At 42.5% G+C, this 23,248-nt stretch overlaps 1 protein-coding gene across 5 annotated transcripts in view; it reads left to right on the forward strand.

The window, feature by feature from the left end:
• Positions 1-23,248, forward strand: part of COL12A1 (collagen type XII alpha 1 chain) — a 140,296-nt gene that overhangs the window by 63,787 nt on the left and 53,261 nt on the right. For 3 of the 5 annotated variants that reach the window (XM_067011302.1, XM_059035889.2, XM_059035891.2), the window contains exons 15-33: positions 1,376-1,642; positions 2,096-2,288; positions 3,373-3,494; positions 5,250-5,399; positions 5,486-5,605; positions 5,705-5,869; positions 6,480-6,626; positions 8,879-9,018; positions 9,545-9,674; positions 11,618-11,760; positions 12,409-12,538; positions 13,838-13,974; positions 15,074-15,203; positions 17,992-18,131; positions 18,380-18,512; positions 18,615-18,641; positions 19,348-19,490; positions 22,328-22,457; positions 22,856-22,995. In XM_067011302.1, the coding sequence (XP_066867403.1) occupies positions 1,376-1,642; positions 2,096-2,288; positions 3,373-3,494; positions 5,250-5,399; positions 5,486-5,605; positions 5,705-5,869; positions 6,480-6,626; positions 8,879-9,018; positions 9,545-9,674; positions 11,618-11,760; positions 12,409-12,538; positions 13,838-13,974; positions 15,074-15,203; positions 17,992-18,131; positions 18,380-18,512; positions 18,615-18,641; positions 19,348-19,490; positions 22,328-22,457; positions 22,856-22,995 (2,687 nt within the window). The remainder of the gene's footprint in view (positions 1-1,375; positions 1,643-2,095; positions 2,289-3,372; positions 3,495-5,249; positions 5,400-5,485; positions 5,606-5,704; positions 5,870-6,479; positions 6,627-8,878; positions 9,019-9,544; positions 9,675-11,617; positions 11,761-12,408; positions 12,539-13,837; positions 13,975-15,073; positions 15,204-17,991; positions 18,132-18,379; positions 18,513-18,614; positions 18,642-19,347; positions 19,491-22,327; positions 22,458-22,855; positions 22,996-23,248) is intronic. The other 2 variants (XM_059035890.2, XM_067011304.1) reach the window with 2 other exon arrangements.

A 23,248-nucleotide genomic window follows, 5' to 3' on the forward strand; every position in this document is an offset into this window, starting at 1 on the left:
CATCTGTCGATGGACACTTAGGTTGCTTCCATGTCCTGCCTATTGTAAATAGAGGCGCAATGAACATTGTGGTACATGGGTGTCAGATATTTTTATGTTCTTATAAATATGCTTAAGCCTTGCAGCTAACTCACTTGGAAACAGTTTGATATTTTTGAAGCTTACTTTCAAACTCTGTTAGAGCTAGACCAGAGCAACCTCTAGTTGAGGGCTAATTTTGCTCCACTACTGGGGGCAATAACCTCCTTAGTATTCTACGTGATGTTCTGAGAATTTCGAGGTTTTTTACTCTGGCAAGGGGGAGCATTTCTGGCCCTGCATAAACTTCGGGAATTGTTCCCCCTGCTTTTTTTAGGTGGTTCTTTCCCTGGTTTGGGGGTAGTTTCCTCATTCATATGCACTGAGTAGTGCTGGGCTGAAGACTCAAGGAGGAACTTTTGCTGATTTGGGGAGCTTTGTCTCTGTAACACCATTTCTACAGGACTTTGCTCTGCCAGTTCTAAGTGCCTTGGACCCCCTAGACTCACAAAACTACCTCCTCAGTTCAGGGTGCTTCATCTGGGTGCCCCCTTCCTGTACTGAGGCTGGAAAGTCTCTCCAAGCAAGAAGTCAGGGCAACGATCCAGCCCCTTCTCATTTGTGTCTCTTCTCTCGGGGACCATGATCCTATGCCGCCTGATATTCGATGTCTGAAAAATGTTGATATATATGTATACATATATATGTTAAAGATTTTCAGGTTTTTTTTAGTTGTTTCACGTGGTTCTTGCCTGTTTGGACATGAAAATTTCTTTTAGAATCAAAACTGACTCTTTGCAGTGTCTCCTTCAGCTTAGCCTCTCTCTCTAGAAGATTCTTATGGCCTCTGAATGCTCAGAATACTGAACTGAATGAAATGGTCCTGCTTATAAGGTGTTAACTGCAGTCGCTCTGGCTAGTCATTTATGCATTGTTCTTTTTTCTGAAAAGATTCAAGGAATATCTCTGACCCTGTATTCATGATTTTTAGTATTCTGCACATTGTAATTTCTACAGGAATTCTTTACAGATGGAAATATAATGAAAATTCTAAAAGCTCATCTCCAGAAATGGGTGTTTTCTTTACTAAAATCTCTGGAATGCAAATACGAAATCCTTGCAATATGAATTCCCATTTTTTAGTTGTTAGCCAGTTAAAGAGAAAACATCTCACTGTGACCTCACTGAGATTAGGCTCACACGCCGTCTTGAACTTAGGAGAGCTCACAATGCTAAGTAAAGGAATAGTGTACGTATTGAAGAAACCACACATAGCGTCTTGTCACATAAATGGGGAGGTGGACATAAACATTTTCTTTCAGCACAGTATACATTGTATCTTCCTTTCATCTCACAGTATCCGATGATTCGAAAACCTTGAAAGTGGATGAAGAAACAGAAAACACAATGAGAGTTACCTGGAAACCAGCACCTGGGAAAGTTGTCAACTACCGTGTTGTGTATCGCCCCCGTGTGGGCGGGAGACAGATGGTTGCCAAGGTGTCACCCACTGTCACCTCAACAATGTTAAAGCGACTTCAGCCCCAGACCACGTATGACATCACAGTTCTCCCAGTTTACAAGACAGGAGAAGGAAAGCTTAGGCAAGGATCAGGAACAACAGGTATAAAACCATAATAATTTTGGGGGGAAACTGTGTAATATTTTTAATACATCTACTTCATTTGTAAATGTCTAAAGTGGAGTCTGTAATAAATTATACTATAATAGTTAGGTAGGATGCCTAATTAGCATAGGATTTTTACCAGTCTAGTTCCTGGTGAAATGATTCCACATATTAATGCTCTAATGCTAATCTAATCTTCTGAATTGTGAGTACTATTTATACTTCCACTTGGGTAGCACTGCAGTATTCTGATTTTTATTGGGTGTGATAGCTTGTGCTTTCTGACTTAATCCTTTTTATAAATGTATATTTTGAAGTATTTTGTCTGTGATGATTGTCATGTATATCACTTAGATAGTTTGAATTCAACTTATTATTGTAGGGGCTAAAAAAAAAAACCCCCAAAGCCTAGGCTTATGGATAATATTTTAATGTCTATTGTCTTTACAGCTTCTCGATTTAAATCACCCAGAAACCTCAAGACATCTGACCCAACCATGTCGAGCTTCCGGGTGACTTGGGAGCCAGCGCCTGGGGAGGTCAAGGGTTACAAGGTCACATTTCACCCCACGGGAGACGACAGAAGACTGGGGGAGTTAGTGGTTGGACCATATGACAACACAGTTGTTTTGGAGGAGCTTAGGTAGGAATGGACTCTATTCCGTCTTTGTTACCAGATTGTGCCCTCCACACGTGATCCACTTACGTGTCAGTTTTTGCCGGCAGAGTATTTAAAATCAGCCAAAGTTGCTTTCTCACTCTTGGTGCTGCTGAAGTTGAGGTTGGGGTTCAGAGACTCAAATTTTAGGCCTGAGCAGTTGTACTCTTTTAATGGCTTTTGTTATTAAGCGATCAGGATTGGTGTTTTTTCAGTAACACCCTGCTTTTTAAACATTAACATCCACGTTGCACGATTTCACCAAAAGCAGTTTATCACCAGCCAGCCTTATGGCAATGGTAGGAGTCCCCATGCCTTCTGGAAAGGCCCAGGTGACTGACCCTGAGAAGGGAGCGTGCATCCTCTCCCAGGGTGGGCTGCAGGAGTCAGGGGGCAGGCCTTTGCTCTTGGGCTCAGCTGGGAGGATTGGGGAAGGGGGCGCTGGTGCAAGCTCTTGCTGCAGGCTGTGTGGTGGGAAGGAAGGAGGTTTGAGTTGGAACAGCAGCATTCTTCACGGTGAAAAGCACAGGCTGCTGTGCGTTGCCTGCTGGAAAGTTGGTTTGTTTCAACGATTCATTCAACAGTATTGAAATCTGTATAAATGCTTGATATTTACTTTTATCGGAATAGGGAGGATGAAATTTATTGAGCCTCCTACGTGCCAGGCACTGTGCCAGGTGCTTTATGTTCCGTTGCAAGTACAACATTTAAATTGTTTTCTTAAAGCCCATCACTTAGAAGCAATCAGAGTGAAAGTCTGATCCTTCCCTGACTTGCTCGGTGGGAAGGTGGGGATTCTGCATCTAATGGAAAGGCAAGGTGGAAATTGGTGCCGTGAACCCCTAGTATTCTCTAGAGTGCTGGGGGGCTAGTTTCCCTTGATTCCTCATAGTGTGGGCTTAAACTAGAATGTGATGGAAATTAGTTTCCTTCTTCTGCAATGTTATGTATTATAAGTTCCTCTGAATGAAAGTTTGTAAATCAAGTTGAATGTTTATAACAAAGCAAAAAAAAAAATGCAACCACTTGAGGTTATTATGGATACAGACTATATATTTTAAAATTTCAGGGCAGGTACCACCTATAAAGTAAATGTTTTTGGAATGTTTGATGGAGGAGAAAGTTCACCACTTGTTGGACAAGAAATGACAACTCTCTCTGACACAACTGTAATGCCAGTTTTATCCACTGGTAAGAAATTGAGTTACATTCCCCTGGGAAAAGTCAGTATTTTGCAACTTTTTTCCAATATGTATTGTTAGGTGAATCATACCATGAAAATTGACTATTAAATTTTACACTAAAATGTATTTCAGTAACATATACTTAAAAAATTCTTCAAAGATCCAGCTAATGAGCACACTTTTGCCAACATTTTTTAAGGCTTTCTTGTCAGTATTGCATTAGTTACATAGTACTGTATTATTTAAAGTTGAGATTTTACAATGATAATATACATTACCTTTAATCTTTAATATACATTATCTTTAATCTCTTTCTAATGATTAAAATGCAGTTTTATTTTGTTAAAGTAATCGTAAAAATGATTGATCTGGGCTGAGCAGCAGCACTGGGTTCCGTAAATAGGTGGGCAACTTAGACTTGGGAAGCAAAATGGTAACATAAAGCCCTCGTACTTTTCTGCTCCTGCCACGACTGTAGCTTTGATAGGCAGGAAGCTCGTTTTGAACATTCTTCCAGGTGAGGAAGAGTAGGTCTTGGCAGATCAGGAGCAGACTTGTAAAGGCTTAGGTGCTTGGAATAGTACTTGGGAATCCTAATTCCTGATGGAGCGTCCAATACGCAGTGATGCCTTTGTAGTGTGATAGGCATTTACTGAATCTTTCTCAGTGAGTTTTTTTGTTGTTGTTGTTGTTGTTTTGTAATATAAAGATCAGATGCTAACATGGCAAGAAGTTGAAAAATTTGTAGCTGGTAACATGAGCTCCTGGAAAAGAAAGCATTTGAAAACATGGATGTGGATAAAAGAAGTGAAAGGGTCAACTCTTGCTGTTTTGCATTAATGTTCAATTGTTTCTCTTATGATGATGCTAATTAACTGACTTATATTTTTATTTTGTAGCTTGTGCACTGAGGATATTGGGATAATTCTCTCTTTCCAAAGCACCCTAGCTTTGTATCAGTGTTTGTGCGTGTGGTCTCTGCAGCTCTCAATCTGTATACTTGTTTGTATCTTTTTTCTAGATTGTCTTCCTTCTCTCTTGATTTTTTAAATGTGCAGACCTCACCAGCTGTATCTACCTGATGGTTATACATAGTAGATGATTAAGTTAAATAATTAAAAGCTAAATCATAGCTATCAGATTTTTAGACACTGTATCTTTACTTCAAAAAGTTCTAATTTTAAGAGTTATGTGCCGAATCCTTCATAATATATGTAATACTGGGGGCTTTAATTAATTGAAAAGATATTTTTGGCTCACTGAAACTTTTTCTAGCTTACACATTTTAACAGTTCATCTCATACTTGTCTGCTAATGACCGTTGACTATTTAGAAAAATGCAACATCCAATCTAGATCACATTAAGAGTTTTATTAAAATTACTACTGCCTTATAGTTAGATGGCTGTACATTCCCACTTACACATTTTACCTTTTGGGTTTGTGAGCTCATTCACATTTACGATGACGGTTTAAGTCTCCGTGTTCTATGATTGCGGCCAGAAATATAGTCAAAGATGAAGGAAAGGTTTTCCACTGAAATAATTATTGGAGGGATGGATGGTTCCTGTGACTCTTATTTGAGGTTAATAAATCGTGTGGACATGTTTTCAAAGGCTTCAGCTCCAGATTACATCGCTGAGCCACAGAACTGAGACAGTTAGGTGACCCTGAGCCCCCAGGGGGTGGCAGAGGCTGGCTAGGAAGTTACCCGACCAAGAATGTCCTCCTTACTCTGTGCTGTCTCACGATTGCCGTGTCAGGGATGGAGTGTCTCACCAGGGCTGAAGCAGACATCGTGCTGCTGGTGGACGGATCGTGGAGCATCGGCCGGGCGAATTTTAGAATTGTCAGGAGTTTCATCTCTCGTATCGTGGAAGTCTTTGAGATTGGCCCCAAAAGAGTACAGATTGGTAGGTGTGGCAGCATTGAAGGCATTTAGACGTCTTCATCATGCTCTCTTCTATGTGCTAATGCCTTGCCAATGGTGTCCTTTTAGCCCTTGCTCAGTATAGCGGGGACCCCAGAACAGAGTGGCAATTAAACGCTCACAAAGACAAGAAGAGCTTGTTGCAGGCTGTGGCAAACCTGCCCTACAAAGGAGGCAACACCCTCACAGGTGAGTCAGGTGCTCCCGCGCGCTCTCAGCTCTTGCTTTCGGCCAAAGCTTGTGGCCGAGTAATGATGTGACCGATTCTCTCTTTAACAATCCCACTAGGCATGGCTTTGAATTTCATTCGCCAGCAGAGCTTCAAGACCCAGGCTGGCATGAGGCCTCGGGCTCGAAAAATCGGCGTTCTCATCACTGACGGAAAGTCGCAAGACGACGTCGAGGCACCTTCCAAAAAACTCAAGGATGAAGGCGTGGAGCTGTTTGCTGTCGGTGAGCATTGACGAGGATTGCCACGCCCCCAGGGGTGACGAACGTGCCGAGGATATTTTTGGAGTTACAGATATCTTCTGAAAAAAAAAAAAAAAAAAAAAAAAAAAAGATACCTTCTGAAGCATGAAAGAACAGACACACTTGCCCTATCACATTATTTATCAAAATAATGTACCAGGAGGTTCATTCATGTTTCTCTTTTTTTCCTTGTAACCGGGACGAAACTACATGGCTTTTTGGAAGAGAGTAATGAATCAAGAGGACAAATGTACCGTTAATAGGATTCAGGAAAGTTCTTGTTTGGTTGTCCACAGCACCATGTTTGTTTTTGATATCCATTATTTCACTTTCCAGAAAAAGCACTGAAGAGACCCTTTTTGGTGGGGAATCAGTGCTCGAAGCATTTAGAAGAAGCTAAACAAAATAGCCTTTAGCTTATATTATTTTTTGTTTCTATTTTATATATGTAATCATTTTATTATTCAGGAAAATCATATATACATTCTAGTTAACATTGACGATATAAGGGTAGCCCATGAAATATTTGCTTTCTTCCATGAGTTTTTTTCTGAGACATGCTTTTAATTTGTGTATATCCATCTTTCCCAAGGTATCAAAAATGCCGATGAAGTTGAGTTAAAGATGATTGCAACAGACCCCGATGATACCCATGCATACAATGTGGCGGATTTTGAGTCCCTCTCCAGGATCGTGGATGACCTCATCGTCAACTTGTGTAACAGCGTCAAAGGTCCAGGTGAGGTTAGCCCACGGTTTCTCACCCTCAGCGCTATTGGTATTTTGGTCCAGATAAGTCTTTGTAGGATGGAGGAAGTGGATTCTCTTGTGCATTGTGAGGCGTTTAGCGGCACCCCTGGACTCTTCCCGCTGGATACCAGTAGCATCCTCTGAGTCATGACAACTAAAAATATCTTCGGAATTTGCCAGATGTCTGCTGGGGAGAATACTGCCTCTAGCTGAGAATCATTGATTTAGTCCCTGGTTTTTTTCTGATGGCATCAGACTGTACATGACTTCTAGCTTATTTGAGGATACATTTAGTTTCTGTGTACCTGCACCACACACACACACACACACACACACACACACACACACACACACACACACATACACACACATACGTGAGACTGGGGAAAAAAGAGAGATGCTTTCTTTCCTGGTGTATATCCATTCTCTGGTAAAGCATCTTCACTCTACATAACTATTAAATGGTTGTTCCCAGACTTTTATTTTCTAAAGTTTGCTGCCTTTTGTTTTTGATTAGAAATGGAAGAGGGGTCTTATATACGATTTGCTTTGCCCTAACTACAGATGACCACGTTTGATACTTTGCACTTGTAACCTCTAAATCTAAAGACAAATTACAACTGTAGAATTTGGACTTTGAGAAAGGATATCATCTCTCTTTACCACTGAAGAAACAGATTTAGAGAAGTTCAATTACTTACTCAAGGCCAAATGGGTAAAGACATTTTGAGAGGTCCTTGAAAAAAAGGTAGCTATTGATAAGGAATTAAGATTTAGAAATCAAATTATGGAAGTGAATTTTGAGTGACAAAGAGTGGTATAAGATGATTTCAATCTGTGTAAATCATAGGGCAAAACATGGTAAGCACCAAATTGAAGGTTTTTGGAAAACAAATGATAAAAACTATGGTTCTTATTATAAGAGAAAAATTTCTTATAAATACATGTAGATTCTGGTAAAGATTGCCTTTCACTAATTTATTCTGGTTTTGGAAAGTTGGAATGAGTTTAATAAATAAAGTGGTAGAAATGTTTCACATGCTTTGGATACTGAGGATACATTTATTTGAATGTTCCTTCTTGAATTTCTGTCTCCAAAATTTTGCAGATATTCTTTTTGGATTTTGAACAATAGACTGACCTTTTCCCAGGAGAAACAGACCAGCCAAGAATCCAGAATTTGTAGGCATCTGGCTCTGGATTAGCTGAGAGAGTTGTGGTTTTATTTAGTTGCAGAGAATTTTGAGTGGGGATGAAAACATCTTTTATCTCTTTTTCTTTATTTTTTTTTACATCAGCTACGTAATAGTTGCATTCATTTAGTTTCCCAGACAGTAAAATTGCTTGATAATTTTGTAGGCTTGATTATGACTCAAGTACAGTAAAGGTTAGGATACTAAGAATGGAAGTTCTTTTTCTCAGCTTTGGCTTACAAAGAAAGTAGAAGGAGTTTATATGAGAATGATCTGCCATGCTCACAGAGTCACTGCATTAGTTCTCGTATAATTATTATTTGGAACATCTTTCTAACGGTCCCAATGAGCCTAATATTTCTATTTTCATTGACATTTATTCCAAATATTTTTCTATATCAGTCATTTCACCTATACTTATGAACAGAGATAGGATATTCCCGAATTTTAGAAGACTTGGTGGTTTCTCCTGTCTCCTGAGTGAGAAAGCGGTTAGCTTCTCGTACCACTGAATTAGATCTTGTAAAGGAACTAAACATGAATAAGAAGCCAATTCTGTCTTCACAGAGTGTAACTTACAGTTATGGAGATAAGACATGAATATAAGTAGTCAATATGATAATGAGGGCAGTGAACTTGGGTGGTGCCAAGAGTGATAAAGGTAGTGGAGCTGTCAGAACTCACGGTGTCATTTACTGGTATATGTACAAGGTTGGAGACCAGAGCAAGTATCCAAGGCTAAGTCAGAGGTTTTGAGTCTAGGTGACTGATAAACTGTGGTGCTTTCAGGAAGAGGGGGAGCGACTTTTCATGAAAAATAATGAGCTCAGGTTTGAATTTCTTGAGGCTGAAGCACCCTTTGGCCACCCATTCAGAGAGGACTTATGCACGTTGGGCCTCTAAGCTGATTTACCGTAACTTCTTAGCATGTGAAAGAATACATGTCAAAGCTTGAAATAGGGAGAGGAATACCATTTCAACCAAATTTAAATGTCATCACCTTGCTATAATAATGAAAAAAGTGTACGTACTTCATTTCCACGTGTAGGTGACTTGGAAGCACCTTCCAACCTAGTTATTTCTGAGCAGACCCATCGTTCTATGAGAGTGAGCTGGACACCTCCTTCTGACAGTGTGGATAGGTATAAGGTGGAATACTACCCGGTTTCTGGAGGGAAACGGCAAGAAGTGAGTAGAGAACAACTTACAGTCCACTCCTTCCTGGTCCTGAGATTGGGCCCTCCTCCTTAGGGCTCTGAGACGAATGCTGGGGAGATGGCGGGGGCGGAACTGAGTCCAAGATGGCGCTCTCCACTGCTTGCTAGGCAAGCACTTCCATTGGGGCTTAACTAGAGGGAAAGAGCTTTGCTTACTTTCTTATGGTTTTTTTAATTAAGTATTTTTAATTAAGGATTAAGAGGATGCTTAATTTATCCATGAGTTTACATTGGAATCATCGAGTAGGAAGGGAACGTTGAAGACCTTCTGGTTTTACCCACTAATTTTACAAATGAGGAAACAACAGCTGGGAGAATAAACTGTATGAATTGTCCAAGATCTCATTGTAATCGGGTGGTTTCCCAAACCAAAAGACAACGGTCTCATTAAAATATGATTTCTAAGCCCATTGTAGTAAACTACTTCACCATTACAGGAGAAAAGAGGGAAGTGAGTCTACCATAAGTTGTTATTCTTTTTACAATGTTTCCCCTAGTTTTATGTGAGCCGGTTGGAAAGCAGCGCAGCCCTGAAAGATCTGAAGCCTGAAACTGAGTATGTCATTAACGTGTATTCTGTGGTGGAAGATGAATACAGCGAACCTCTGAAGGGCACAGAAAAAACCTGTAAGTCAGATTTAAAAAAAAAAAAATCTTCTCATTGTTTTATTTTTTCAGACAGCCCTTGTGGGATTTTTTTTTGTGTGTGTTCTTTTAAAAAATTTTTTTTATCGAAATGTAGTTGATTTACAGTGTTGTGTTAGTTTCAGGTGCACAGCAAAGTGATTCAGTTATGCGTATACATTCCTTTTTAGATTCTTTCCCCCTATAGCTTATTACAAGATATTGAGTAGAGTTCCCTGTGCTCTACAGTAGGTCCTTGATGGTTATCTATTTTATATATAGTCGTGTGTACATGTTAACCCCAAACTCCTAATTTCTCCGTCCCCCCTACCCCAATCCTCTTTGGTAACCATAAGTTTGTTTTCTACGCCTGTGAGTCTATTTGTGTTTCGTTAACTAAGTTCGTTTGTACCGTGTGGGACTTCTGTCAGCCTTCCAAATCACTCCTTTATTCGATATCCATTCAACACATATTTATTGAATGCGCACTTTGTGCAGGTCCTCAGTAAATACTCTGTGGTTTTCCGCTTTTACTGGCTGCTCCTGCCATCATGGCACCTGGCTGGGTAGTCATGGGCTGAGATCTCTTAGAGGGAAAAGTACCACTTCTTAAGGGGAGATACCATATGGGGAGCAGGACTCGGCTTACCAGGAAGAACAGCTCGCAGGAGTGACCCAGCTCAGTTCTTCCTGCAGTGAGAGCTCCCCCCCACCTTTTTTTTTTTTTTACTGACTTTTGGACTCTGGCCTTTACCGGAGAAGCTCTAAGGGCTTTGGCTTTGAGTAGAGCTTTGGAGAATGATGTTCCTCACTCCTATTCTTGGTAGGGTTTCTGAAGCCATATGAAAATACTCTTTCCTTCTCCCATCTTCGTGGCTGGGCTCCAGGAAGAAGGGAGGCCTCTTACAAGAGGCAGGAGTGAGCGTCACTGGATCGCCTCTACTTACCGCTCAGTCCCTTAGGTCTTTATCTCTTCTCTTATTTCCCTTTGTTTGCGACCATCAGAGGTGGGAAATAGTGTATTTCATAATGGGCAGGGTTAATCTGCTAACTCCTTAAAACTTCAAACTCCACCTTAGGACAAAAAATAGAAAGCTGTGTAGGTGTTAAGTGGAGAGAAGGCGGTAAGCCTTTTACTCTGCCTCACGGGCTCATCTTCTTTCTGAAGAATCCCCTAAGTTTCACTTATTTATAGATGGCACTCTCATTAAAAATTTTTTTTATTTTTTGGTCTTTGAACATCTTTATTGGAGTGTAACTGTTTTACAATAGTGTGTTAGTTTTTCCTTCACAACAAAGTGAATCAGTTATACCTATACGTATGTTCCCATATCTCTTCCCTCTTGCGTCACCCTCTCTCCCACCCTCCCTATCCCACCCCTCTAGGTGGTCACAAAGTAAAATTTTTTAAAAAGAAAAATCAGAGGGTGGGAGGGAGGGAGACACAAGAGGGAGGAGATACGGGGACATATGTATATGTATAACCGATTCACTTTGTTGTAAAGGAGAAACTAACACACCATTGTAAAGCAGTTATACTCCAATAAAAAAAAAGAAAAATGAAATATTACGTTGGCTTTTTATGTATGAAATTTTATGGTTGAAGCATGAAAATGGTCAACCTTCAGATGTTCCCGAAAAAGAGATTGAAATCTCAGGAAGCTGGTCTCTGTTTTGGCTTCCACATGAGCTCACTAGAATGCCATGTTACACTTAAACGTCTTTGCTCTATGAAATAGTTGTCACGTGCAGTCCTAGTATGAGGTGGTGATAAACAATGAGATTGGGTTTTCCCGGGGAGAGGAAAGGGTTATATTAACTCTCATCGATTTCTCACAGCCGCCTAGTTTCTATTCAGCGTATACAAATATCAATAAGTAGGAAACGATTGAAAAACGAGTAGACTGACAGGAACCAGACTGGTGTCCTCTTTTACGTTTCAACAGTGCCGGTACCCGTGGTCAGCCTGCACATTGACGACGTTGGCTCGACCACCATGCATGTGCAGTGGAAGCCGGTGGGGGGCGCTACTGGCTACGCCTTGTCCTACGAGCCCATCAACGCCACAGAGCCGACCAAACCCAAAGAGGTGGGAGGCGTTTGTTTCTTTGTTGTTGGGTCTTCCTGGGACTTTCACGGTCGCAGAGTCCCCGTTAAGGGGCAGTTACTCACGAACTCATTTATAACTTTGTGGGGCGCGGCAAAGCGTTGCCGCAAAGCAGGATAGAAAAAGCTGAGTCATCCATCCTGTAGCCAGTGCGCATGCGTTGAGATATGCTAACAAGGTTTTGAAGCAGTAACCAGTCCGAAGGCGACGTGTAGCTATGCTTTCGATATGAACCAGTCAGAGACTTGCACAGTACCCCGAATCTTATATAGGCAGCTGCCGCTAAGGCTGCGGGGTCTTCCTTCCATCTTTCCTTAACCAAGCTGTACTCCAATAAAGTGTGATACGAGAAGAATCTAGCGTGTGGCGACTGTTATTCTGCTGGTCAGACGCAGCTCGCCATATAACTTTACACGCCAAACAGAAAAACCCAAGATTAGATTTGTGACCTGGGACGAATCTTAAAAAAAGAGCATCAGCATGAGAAAGGAAATGCAGGGCAGAGAAATGAAAAATCAGAGTTGTGGGGAAATCTAGCAGTCACAGATTGGTGTAATTGTCCATCCCCTGTTAGTGGAAACGTGCAATTTGAATGTGTTGTCTCCCCTCGCTCGGCGTGACCACCGGCAGATGCGCGTGGAGCCGACAGTGACCGACGTGCAGCTGAGTGACCTCTTCCCCAGCACTGAGTACGCGGTCACGGTCCAGGCCGCCCTGCACGACCTCACCAGCGACCCCTTCACCGCGAGGGAGGTCACCCGTAAGACGCCGCCAGTTCTCCTTCTTCCCTTACTGCTGTGAATACAACGCGCTCTTTAGGCTTCCTCTTTCACCCGATCGTGCTAACGATAATTTGTGTGTCAGTTGTAGGCTTATGACTTATGGCAATCTAATGTGAGAAGTGAGGTTATTTCTGGACTTACGGCAGCATCTGAAATTGATTGTAAGATTCACATTTATTTTCCCATAGTTTGAGATGTATCTTAACAGTCAGTGGTGTCTTACGATTGCTCTTGGTGAGGTGTCAATCAGGGAAGAGAACATGAAATTACGGTGCATCTTACAATCCGTATTGTTGTAGATCCATGAACTGTAGTATATAACCATCCTTCATATGTCGGATCCTATCTGGAGCCGGTGGGTTGACGGCAGGTGGAGAGAGCCGGGAGCTAGCCAGGCATGGAGACGTGTTCTGGGAGTGCTGGGCGAGGGGACCCGGGTCATCGTGGGCTGAAAGACGAGTGCGGCTATGGATTTGGGTGTGGGGCTAGACTGCAGCGCTAGGGGAGGAGAGGGCACAGAGAGGGGCTGAGAGACGACAACATTGAAGGAATGGAGGCGCAGCAACATGGAGGTGGAGACAGAGATTCAGGAAGAGAGATGTACAGACTTGAAAGGAGAGACAAAGGAAGTTGGTGAAAGGGGCAGCTCGGGAGAGTGAGATGCGTCTCCTATAACAAGAGAAAGTCTCTCCATTAGTTTTCCTCCTCCTGGTCCTTTGGAAGGTAAAGCTTTGTCTGACTTGGTGAACATTTATCACTTGGATTCTCTTCTAACCGTCTGGGCTCCTGTGGGTTTTCTTGCAAGCTTATTGGTTGCTTAATTTCGGCTCATCTTCAAGCTTCACTCTTGTAACCATTTGTTTTTCTATCACGTTCTTCAGGAAGCGTGACTCATTTTGATTTCTGTCTTAACCGATTTAAATATCTGATACAGACACATGAGCTGTATGTACATTTATGGTGAATTATGATTTATTACAGCTGAGCAGCAAGTAAGAGCTTATTTAAATAGAGTGGGAGAAAGTTAACATATAAATGAGAAGTTAGAGTTGTGATAAAAATTTAAACTTACCCTGTTTTTAAAAAGCCTCCTTAAGAAGAATTCAGCTGTACCTGGTAGAATCAAAGTGCTTTTATCATCGTAGCCACTTTTGTTTTAGTTGCTTTTCTGCACACCTTTAAGTTTTCTCCAAACAACGTCTTGAAAGCTTGTGTGGATGCTTTAGAGCTTTTTGGCTGAGAACCACATCTGGCCCTAATTTCTCATGCATTTCCAGTGCCTTTGCCCAGTCCTCGAGATCTGAAACTCAGAGATGTGACTCACAGCACCATGAACGTCTTATGGGAACCTGCACCTGGAAAAGTGCGTAAATACATTGTTCGCTACAAGACACCAGAAGAGGATGCCAAAGAGGTAGGTCGAGATTAGAAGGGGTTTAGAAATATTTGGTTAGTCCCAGTAGGCTTAACAGAAGAATCTAAACAAGTATATAACGTGTTTTGAATATTTGTCACTTTATGAACATAGTGTTGGAAACGCTATATATTCATAGAGCACTATTTGAATATTGATTGATAATACATTGGACTGTCTTGCATTTAGTTTAGAAATGTTTTGCTGTGTGCTGTTAATCCTAAAAACATCATCCCTTTGGAGATGAAGAGTGATAGAATCTAGATGGCATTTCGCTCTCCTCCAGATGTTTACTATGGTGCTCTGCATTCTACGAATTACTAAAAAATGTCATAATAATGTTTCTAAAAATGAAAGCTAGCAAGGGGATGCAGGAAAGAAGAGGAGGAGTTTGTCAGGGAATGGGAAGATAGGACACTTGAGCAGGACAGAGACAAAGTAGGAATATAATGTCAGAGGATTGTCCCTTTGGCTTTGAGCGTTTTTGAGATGCTGAGACGGAGAGCTATTTCCATGACAACCTGCTTCCAAGTGGAGGCAAACTGAGGAGCTTCGCCAGCGAACGGGTTTAAAGCTTACGTTTGCCTGAAGGGGCATTAATGTGAGAATCTCAGTGGCATCTTTGGAAGCTACAAATGGTTTCTCTAAGCACCAAGTTACAGACCGTGCTGGTCATCTGGATTGTACACAAGCTAATTTATACCTGCGCACACTTTCATTTCATTCTGGGTTTCAATGTCAAAAGCAGTACAGGGACCAGTGGGTCTAATCAGCTAATGCACAGGAGAATTTTTCCCAAAGAAATCGCACAGTGATTCAAAGGGAGACGGGGAAGTGGGAGAAACGATTAGGTTGTTTGAATTCCTGGGCAGTCATCATTTACCAGACACTAATGCCAGATACAGCTCAGTACATACATTTTTTTTTCCACTTTGGAAACATTTTCAATGATCTCCAATTCCTGGGCTCTTATGCAAGTTGGAAAACACTGCTGGTTTTCGTACCACCATTCTTAGGCTCTTGTGCTGAGAGATGTAGCCAACACCAGAGGGGTGTCCAAATTAAACTTTGTAAAAATAGTTCCATTGCTCTATTGCAGGTAGAGGTGGACAGGTCACAGGCCAGCACACCTCTTAAAGACCTCTTCTCGCAAACCCAGTACACAGTCAGCGTGTCTGCGGTATATGATGAGGGACAGTCTCCCCCAGTGACTGCTCAAGAAACCACCCGTGAGTTGTGCTTACGCTTTATTGATAATTGGAAAACAACACTGCGTGCACGTGGCACTGAACTAACTGGGTTATTTCATTTCTTTAAAAAAAAATTTTTTTTATTGGTGTATAGTTGATTTGCAATGTTGTGTTAGTTTCGGGTGTACAGCAAAGTGATTCAGTAATACACACACATGCGCATGTGTACACGTATTCCTTTTCAGATTCTTTTCCCTTATAGGTTATTACAAAATACTGAGTATAGTTCTCTGTGCATTTCTTAATGTGATTTTTGCCAGAATTTAATAATGTTTGGGTTCATAGATTGTCTGTCACTTATTTTCTTCCCAGCTTCTATCTCTATGTCCATTCCTTTTATGATAATTTCTTTCCTATTATTCTACCAGCCACTGTCACTAATTCATATTCCAGATACTTAACCAGGGTGTGTGTGTATGTGTGTGTGTGTGTGTGTGTGTGTGTAAGGGGGCGGGGAGAAAGCATATTGGACGTTTTCTCTGGAAAGCATGCGTTAGTTATCAATTTTTTTTGAGATCTTACGATATGTAAAGTGCTATCAGGGCTAACAAAATATAAGCATCTTTGCTCTCAGTAGTATTCCATTGTGAAGATAAAAAGCAACAATAAATGGGATCGCGCAAGGAAAGTGAGTTACGTGGCACTCAGAGGAAGGGGAGATTCCACAGTGGGACAGTGGAAGAATACAGGGCGCCTGCAGGGACCCCAATTTCCCAGCTCCATTCTGGGCCACCTCAAGGGATGTCACTTTCTCTCCTTCTCCTGCTGCTTCCATAGTATTTAACCCAATTATTACTGCCTGTTGGCCTTTTCCTATGTATTCTCCTTCCCCCTGGCTCCTTCCTCATGAAGGCACAAACATATTTATTTTGCTCAATTTTGAATCTCCAGTTTCTCACTCAGTGCTGAGCACATCATTTCCTAATTAAATGGTGGTTAAGAAATCGAGGTCTAGAGCCAGCAGGGTTCCCAAGAAATATAATGGAAGCCACAGAGGTAACTCAAAATTTTCTAGAAAATAGAAAAGGTAAAGAGAAAAATGAATTTTAATAATGTGTTTCATTCAGCCCAGTGTATCTAAAACGTTAGCATTTCAACATTTATCAGTATACTAATTATTTATATTTCACATTTGTTTTGGTAGTAATTTTTTGGCAATCCGGTGTGTCTTACTTTACACTTTTAGCACATCTCAATCCAGATGCCACATTTCAAATGCTCAATAACTACATGGGGCTGGTGGCTCCCATGGTGGACAGCACACAGGGAGTCTAGAGAATTTAAATGACTTGCCCAGCCTCACCCAGGAAGCTAGTGGTGAGGGATCAGTGCTATAGTCCAGAACTTTACTTCCTATCCAGCAACTCCCTCACCAGAGGCTCGGAAGCTTCTCTTTCAGCACCCAGCGGTCTATACGTGATCAAGGCATCTTGTCAAATTTCACAGCCTCCTCCTTAACTTCAGACAGTATCCACTTCTGCTATTTTCTTACCATGTGAAATCTCTTCGCAACTTTAATAACCTTTTCGGCCTCAGTTCTTTCCTGGAAGGGTAGTGGCTAGAGATGAAAATTTGTCCGTATGAGCAGGCTGACAGATGTTCATAAATACAACAGGAATGTAAAGGGCAGTAAAGGAACAGTAAAGGGAACAAAAAGTCAGGAAGAAAGACCAGTCAAAGCCTGTCATTTAATATACTAAATTAATACTTGTTTTGAATCCTTAAGATTTCCTAAGAACTTTGAGATACATCCAAAGTGCACCCTTAATGGTTGGTTTGTTTTGCAGTTGTGCTTGTGAAAGTGGTATTATCTCAATGGGCCTTTTCATTGTAACCCTTAGAAACAAATTTTTGGTGGCTCTGGCTTTTGTGTAGCTGGCTTTGGTTACCAGGAGATAGAGAAATAATTGACAATGGAAGCGCAGAACTGGTGTCAGACGTTCCAAATTGCTTGTGCTGCAAAGCAGCTGCAGTGCCCGGTCAACAGAAGGGCTCTTAGTTGGGATTTCAGCCATCATCAGTACTGCAGGGCTAGTCCTGTCTCGGAATAGAGTTACACAGTCAGCCTCACAGTGTGTGTAAGGTTAGTGATCTGCAGGAAAAGCTTATGCGTGGATTACTTAGATCATAAGATTTCATGGACCATGAAGGTCCGTGAACTCTCTGATATTATGGGCTAAAGTTTGTGCTTCTGTACTGCTGTGCAAAAGAGTCCAGGGTTTCCCTTAGATTCTCAAAAAGCGTGAGGGACAAAACGGTGAAGAACCACCGTGTTAGAACACTATGACCAAACGGTACCTTTAAAAAAAAAAAAAAAAGGGCTTCCCTGGTGGCGCAGTGGTTGCGAGTCCGCCTGCCGACGCAGGGGACACGGGTTCGTGCCCCGGTCTGGGAAGATCCCACGTGCCGCGGAGCGGCTGGGCCCGTGAGCCGTGGCCGCTGAGCCTGCGCGTCCGGAGCCTGTGCTCCGCAACGGGAGAGGCCACAACAGTGAGAGGTCCGCCTAGCACCAAAAAAAAAAAAAAAAAAAAAAAAAAAAATCACCATTTTAATAGACGAGAAGTAGTCTGTTATAGCCGTAAAATGCTTGCAGTTTTCGGGGCTCTCTCTCATATTTCCTTTCAAATGAACTGAATTGGTAAGACACTTGGTTCTAAGCACTGTTGTCAGCCAGTTTTCCCATGTCCATTAAAATAGAACAAGGCAGTTTTATTATATTAAGTTTGGAGATCACATCAAAAAACAGTCCTGCCTTTTCTCATGCCAGGCACTGTTCCAGCCCCAACAAACCTACAGATTACTGAAGTAACACCGGAGAGTTTCAGAGGTACTTGGGATCACGGAGCTTCTGACGTGTCTCTCTACAGAATCACGTGGGCACCGTCTGGAAGCACAGATAAGATGGAGGTAGTGTTAACTCTTTTTCTCTCTCTCTCTTTCTTTAGATGGCATTTCATTTTAGGGACTCCTGTTTGAAATGCGTACGACCTCTGTTGCCTGAAAAAGCATCCTTTCCCACTAGTGACTTTAGAGCTCATGGCGTGCCTCAGAGCAGGGGGAATATCTGGCTAAATGATGTCAACTGCCACGGAGTGCGTGATGTAGCTGGTGACTTAACCTTGTGTGCGTTTGTTGTTTCTTCCTCTTTCCCTAAGACCATCCTCAATGGAGATGAGAATACTCTGGTGTTTGAAAACCTGAACCCGAACACCCTCTATGAAGTTTCTGTCACTGCCATTTATCCCGATGAGTCAGAAAGCGACGACCTGACTGGCAGCGAGCGCACACGTAGGTGTTCAGCCTTCAGTAGTAGGACATTGTTATCTTAAAATGAACAGAATAGAGCGATGCCTATATTCGTAATATTTCCCCATATTCTGTTTTTTGTAGTGCGTTTGATACCCTTAACAACACAAGGTAAGAATTTAATTTGCTGATTGTACGGATGACCAAATAATGAATGAATGAATGAAAAATAACACAAAATCCTTTGCAAACAGGCCTTCTGCTTTTAAATCGTAAGGTGTTGACTGGGACCTCCTTTAAACAGGTCTTTCTCGAAAAACTTTGCTCTTTGCTACTGTATGTTGAGGAGTCATTTGAGAGTCAATGACCATCCTTTACCGTCGGGTCAAATTTAGTTCTAAACCCAGGGGCAAGACGGGAATAAAGACACAGACCTACTAGAGAATGGACTTGAGGATACGGGGAGGGGGAAGGGGAAGCTGGGACGAAGTGAGAGAGTGGCATGGACATATATACACTACCAAACGTAAAAAAGATAGCTAGTGGGAAGCAGCCGCATAGCACAGGGAGACCAGCTCGGTGCTCTGTGACCACCTAGAGGGGTGGGATAGGGAGGGTGGGATAGGGAGGGTGGGAGGGAGACGCAAGAGGGAGGGGATATGGGGACATATGTATATGTATAACTGATTCACTTTGTTATACAGCAGAAACTAACACACCATTGTAAAGCAATTACACTCCAATAAAGATGTTTAAAAAAAATTTAGTTCTAAGCCTAGAAGTATACAGCTCTCTTGATTTCCTTGGGAACAGTGCATATTTGTGGGAGAGGCATTCTCCGGTTTGTTTACTCTGTTTCTCAACAATCCTTTTTCAGCTCCAAAAAGTGGCCCACGAAACCTTCAGGTGTACAATGCAACATCTAACAGCTTGACTGTTAAGTGGGATCCTGCTAGTGGTCGTGTGCAGAAATACAGAATCACCTATCAGCCTGCAGCAGGGGAAGGCGACGAGCAAACGGTAATTCATTTTGAAATAAGCGTGACTGGGCTTCCCCGGTGGCGCAGTGGTTGGGAGTCCGCCTGCCGATGCAGGGGACGCGGGTTCGTGCCCCGGTCCGGGAGGATCCCACGTGCCGCGGAGCGGCTGGGCCCGTGAGCCGTGGCCGCTGCGCCTGCGCGTCCGGAGCCTGTGCTCCGCAACGGGAGAGGCCACAGCAGTGAGAGGCCCGCGTACCACAAAAAAAAAAAAAAAAAAAAGAAAAAAGAAATAAGCGTGACTTGGATAAATTCTACCCTCTCCCCCTCAGACTCCTGTCACTCCCAGGGTTTAGTTAGTCACCACTCACTCTTTTGAGAGCTGCAAGATTTACTGTCTGGGATGGAATTTTTTGGCTTCATCCCTGATGGAGCCTCACAGCACCAGGCATGTGCCTCAATGCGTTCATGTGTCCCTTAAAAACTATTAGGGGTGGCTCATCCATGAAGACAGCTACATTTTTGACTCTATTTGTATTTTCATTTCTTACATCTCTATCTTGATCAAGTGTTGAGAGTTTGCTAAACTTCCATTATTCTAATTTTTCTGTTTTTGGCATGTCATAGGTATCTTCTAGATCTGATGTTTCTAGATCTGGGTATCTGTTCAACCTAACTTATACTATTTATCACTTTATTTTATTATTAAAAATGTTTATTTATTTATTATTATTATTTTTTGCGGTACGCGGGCCTCTCACCGTTGTGGCCTCTCCCATTGTGGGGCACAGGCTCCGGACGCGCAGGCTCAGCGGCCATGGCTCACGGGCCCGGCCGCTCCGCGGCACGTGGGATCTTCCCAGGCCGGGGCACGAACCCGTGTTCCCTGCATCGGCAGGCGGACTCTCAACCACTGCGCCACCGGGGAAGCCCTATCACTTTTGTTTTTATCCAAATGGAGGTTCCTGAGAAGGACTGTAGGACTGTAAACTCGGCCTTCATCTTCTTTTTCTTCCCAACCTTCCCGTATTTAACAGAGCCCTTGCCCATTTACCTTGCTTACTTTAGTTGTCTGTCTTGAACCTTCTTCAGCTTTGTTTTATGAAATGTGTGACCAGAACTGCACACCTTACCCTGGGTCAGGAAGCAGCATGATTTTTTACACAGAAAGGGCGATGCTTTCTGATTTATTTCAAATACCTCTTTTGGTGAGGTCTAGCATTTTGTTGACTGTTGAGGGCTATGATTTTTCCTCGTGTTGCCTTAGAGAGAATGAGTTATTAACTTTTAATTGTCTGACTGTCTGAGCTCCAGCAAATGGGTCACACCTCTTCCCAGTTTAGAGGTGTTAGCAGAGGTAGATGCTGGCAGTGGTTAAAGGTCTCTGAACCTGTGCGGTAAGTGGGTTTAGCTGACCTAGTGCTCCCGTGAGCTGCTCTGTTGAGGTTTCCATAGATCTAGACTTAGGTGGTGTGATACATTTGGATTAAGAATTTCTTACAGTTTATTGATAGTATACTAAATACCAAGTGTCATCAACTGGCTTTTATATAAAACAAGACACATTTGATGGACTGATATTTTAATGGCAGAAACAGAACTTTCGTCTGTGCCAGGCCAGATTTAGGCAAAGCTTGTCCTTAGCATTTCTGTTCTTGGTGATAGTGCATGCAACTGCTGCCCTGGGTCTCCCTTTCCTGTTTCTCAGCTGTTTGCTATAATTAGAAGGAGTCTCACAAACTTATCCTCTGTACGGTATTAGCTGATAATCCCTTAAGGTCTGTTATTCTTAAGGATATTTGCATTTTCGTGCTAGTCTACGAAATAATCAAAGTAATGAGTCACTGATGCTGGCGTATTTGGAGAGCTGGATGGGGGAAGCAGGCACGCACCGTCCTGCTTCCTCCTGAGGCTAGTTCTACTAAGTGGATGCTTTCAGATCTGTCAAGTATCAAATACACTGATACCTTGTTCTCATGACCTCAAATACTAAATGTGTTTGAATTAGCTACTGTGGTTCAGTTTGCCCGTATTGAGGAGAAGTACAGTGCTTCACTGAGGTTTTCTCTGAAACAGACTGCTTGAGTGGATGCGTGCTAAGTGGGAGACATCTGGACCAACCATCCACATGGAGATTCTCGGGCAGCGTGCCATTTTCATGCGATTTTAATTAGTAGGGCATAAACATCTGAATTTGGTAGACCGTTAACAAATCATACAAATTTCCTTTCAGCAAGATTACTAGATGGCCTTAAGCAATGAATAAAAACCTTGAAACTCTGTAATCAGAGGATATTGAAAAAGCTTCATGCCACAAGGCTGGAATCCTGAGTGCGGCCTGGCAGAGGGTCCCGTCACGTAGTTGACACAGCTCATGCTGTTAGAGGGGAAGTTTTTTGAGGGGGAGAACCAAAAGCTTTAGATCTTTTGCTGAATCATTTTAATAATGTTTCTAAAGCAAATAAAAAACATCTCTAGTAGAAAGGTAAGAATAATACTTAATGGTACAGAGCCTCCACTATGGTGCAGTTCTTTGCCATCTTAAAGTCCCTTTGCAGCTCACTTACGATGAATGCCTTTTTGGGGAAGAGATCTGGGAAATGTGTTTTGGATGAAATTTCACAGCGCTGGTGGCTAGCAAGTTGAAATATCTTTTTAAGGTCACCAGTTGAAGGCTTAAAATCCTTTTTATGATTGCAAGTGCATATTTTACATTTAAAATTATACCCTAAGATGTATTTTCAGCTTTCACCGTGGGACCAGTTTCCAGATCTTGGCAAGGGTCTCAAACAGCTTCCCCTGTAGAAAGAGTTTTCTCTAACAGATTATTGAGATGGAGAGAGCAGCAAGGCTCACACTTTTCTCCCTGTTTTACTCAAGACCACGATAGGAGGACGGCAAAACAGCGTGCTCCTACAGAAGCTGAAGCCCGACACTCCTTACACAATCACTGTGTCCTCCCTGTACCCAGATGGTGAAGGCGGTCGCATGACAGGAAGGGGCAAAACCAGTAAGTGAACGCAGACTCCCGCGGCTTTTTAAATAACGTTCACGGGGATGGAATCACATCTTCCTCTGGACACCCTGGGGTGACACAGCCTTTTGCTAATCTTTGAAAACGCATGTTAATAGTGATCTTAATTGTTTTTGGTATCCTTACTTGGAGACATCTGTCTCTGTTCAAGGAGAAAGACGTTTATTACTTTCTAGGATAAAACAAACAAAAACCGCTCAGGGGCCAAAATCTCTCTGGAGAGATGAGACATGTGTCAGATGATCACAGGCATTCTTTCACTTATTCAGGACTTCAGCAACTATTTGTGGGGCGGGGAGACATCAGTGACCCTGCAGTTTTGTGAGTGCTGGCTTGTTAGGGCCACACTGTGATGTGCTTTCCGTGCGTTTCAGAACCTTTGTATACCGTGAGGAGCCTCAGAGTGTACGACCCTTCCACCAGCACTTTGAACGTTCGCTGGGACCATGCAGAGGGCAATCCTCGCCAGTACAAGCTCTCCTACGCACCTGCAGCAGGCGGTCCGGAGGAACTGGTACTTATTTCCTGTAGGGAAAAAAGCATGTTTGTTTTAGCTGTAGCCGAATGACTGCCACGTGGAGCCTAAAGGGGGAAGGGTAAGCTGGGACGAAGTGAGAGAGTGGCAGGGACATATAGACACTGCCACATGTAAAACAGATAGCTAGTGGGAAGCTGCCGCATAGCACAGGGAGATCAGCTCGGTGCTTTGTGACCACCTAGAGGTGGGGGATAGGGAGGGTGGGAGGGAGGGTGACGCAAGAGGGAGG

Source organism: Kogia breviceps, chromosome 13 (assembly GCF_026419965.1).
Source record: "Kogia breviceps isolate mKogBre1 chromosome 13, mKogBre1 haplotype 1, whole genome shotgun sequence".
Classification (NCBI taxonomy): Eukaryota; Metazoa; Chordata; class Mammalia; order Artiodactyla; family Physeteridae; genus Kogia; species Kogia breviceps.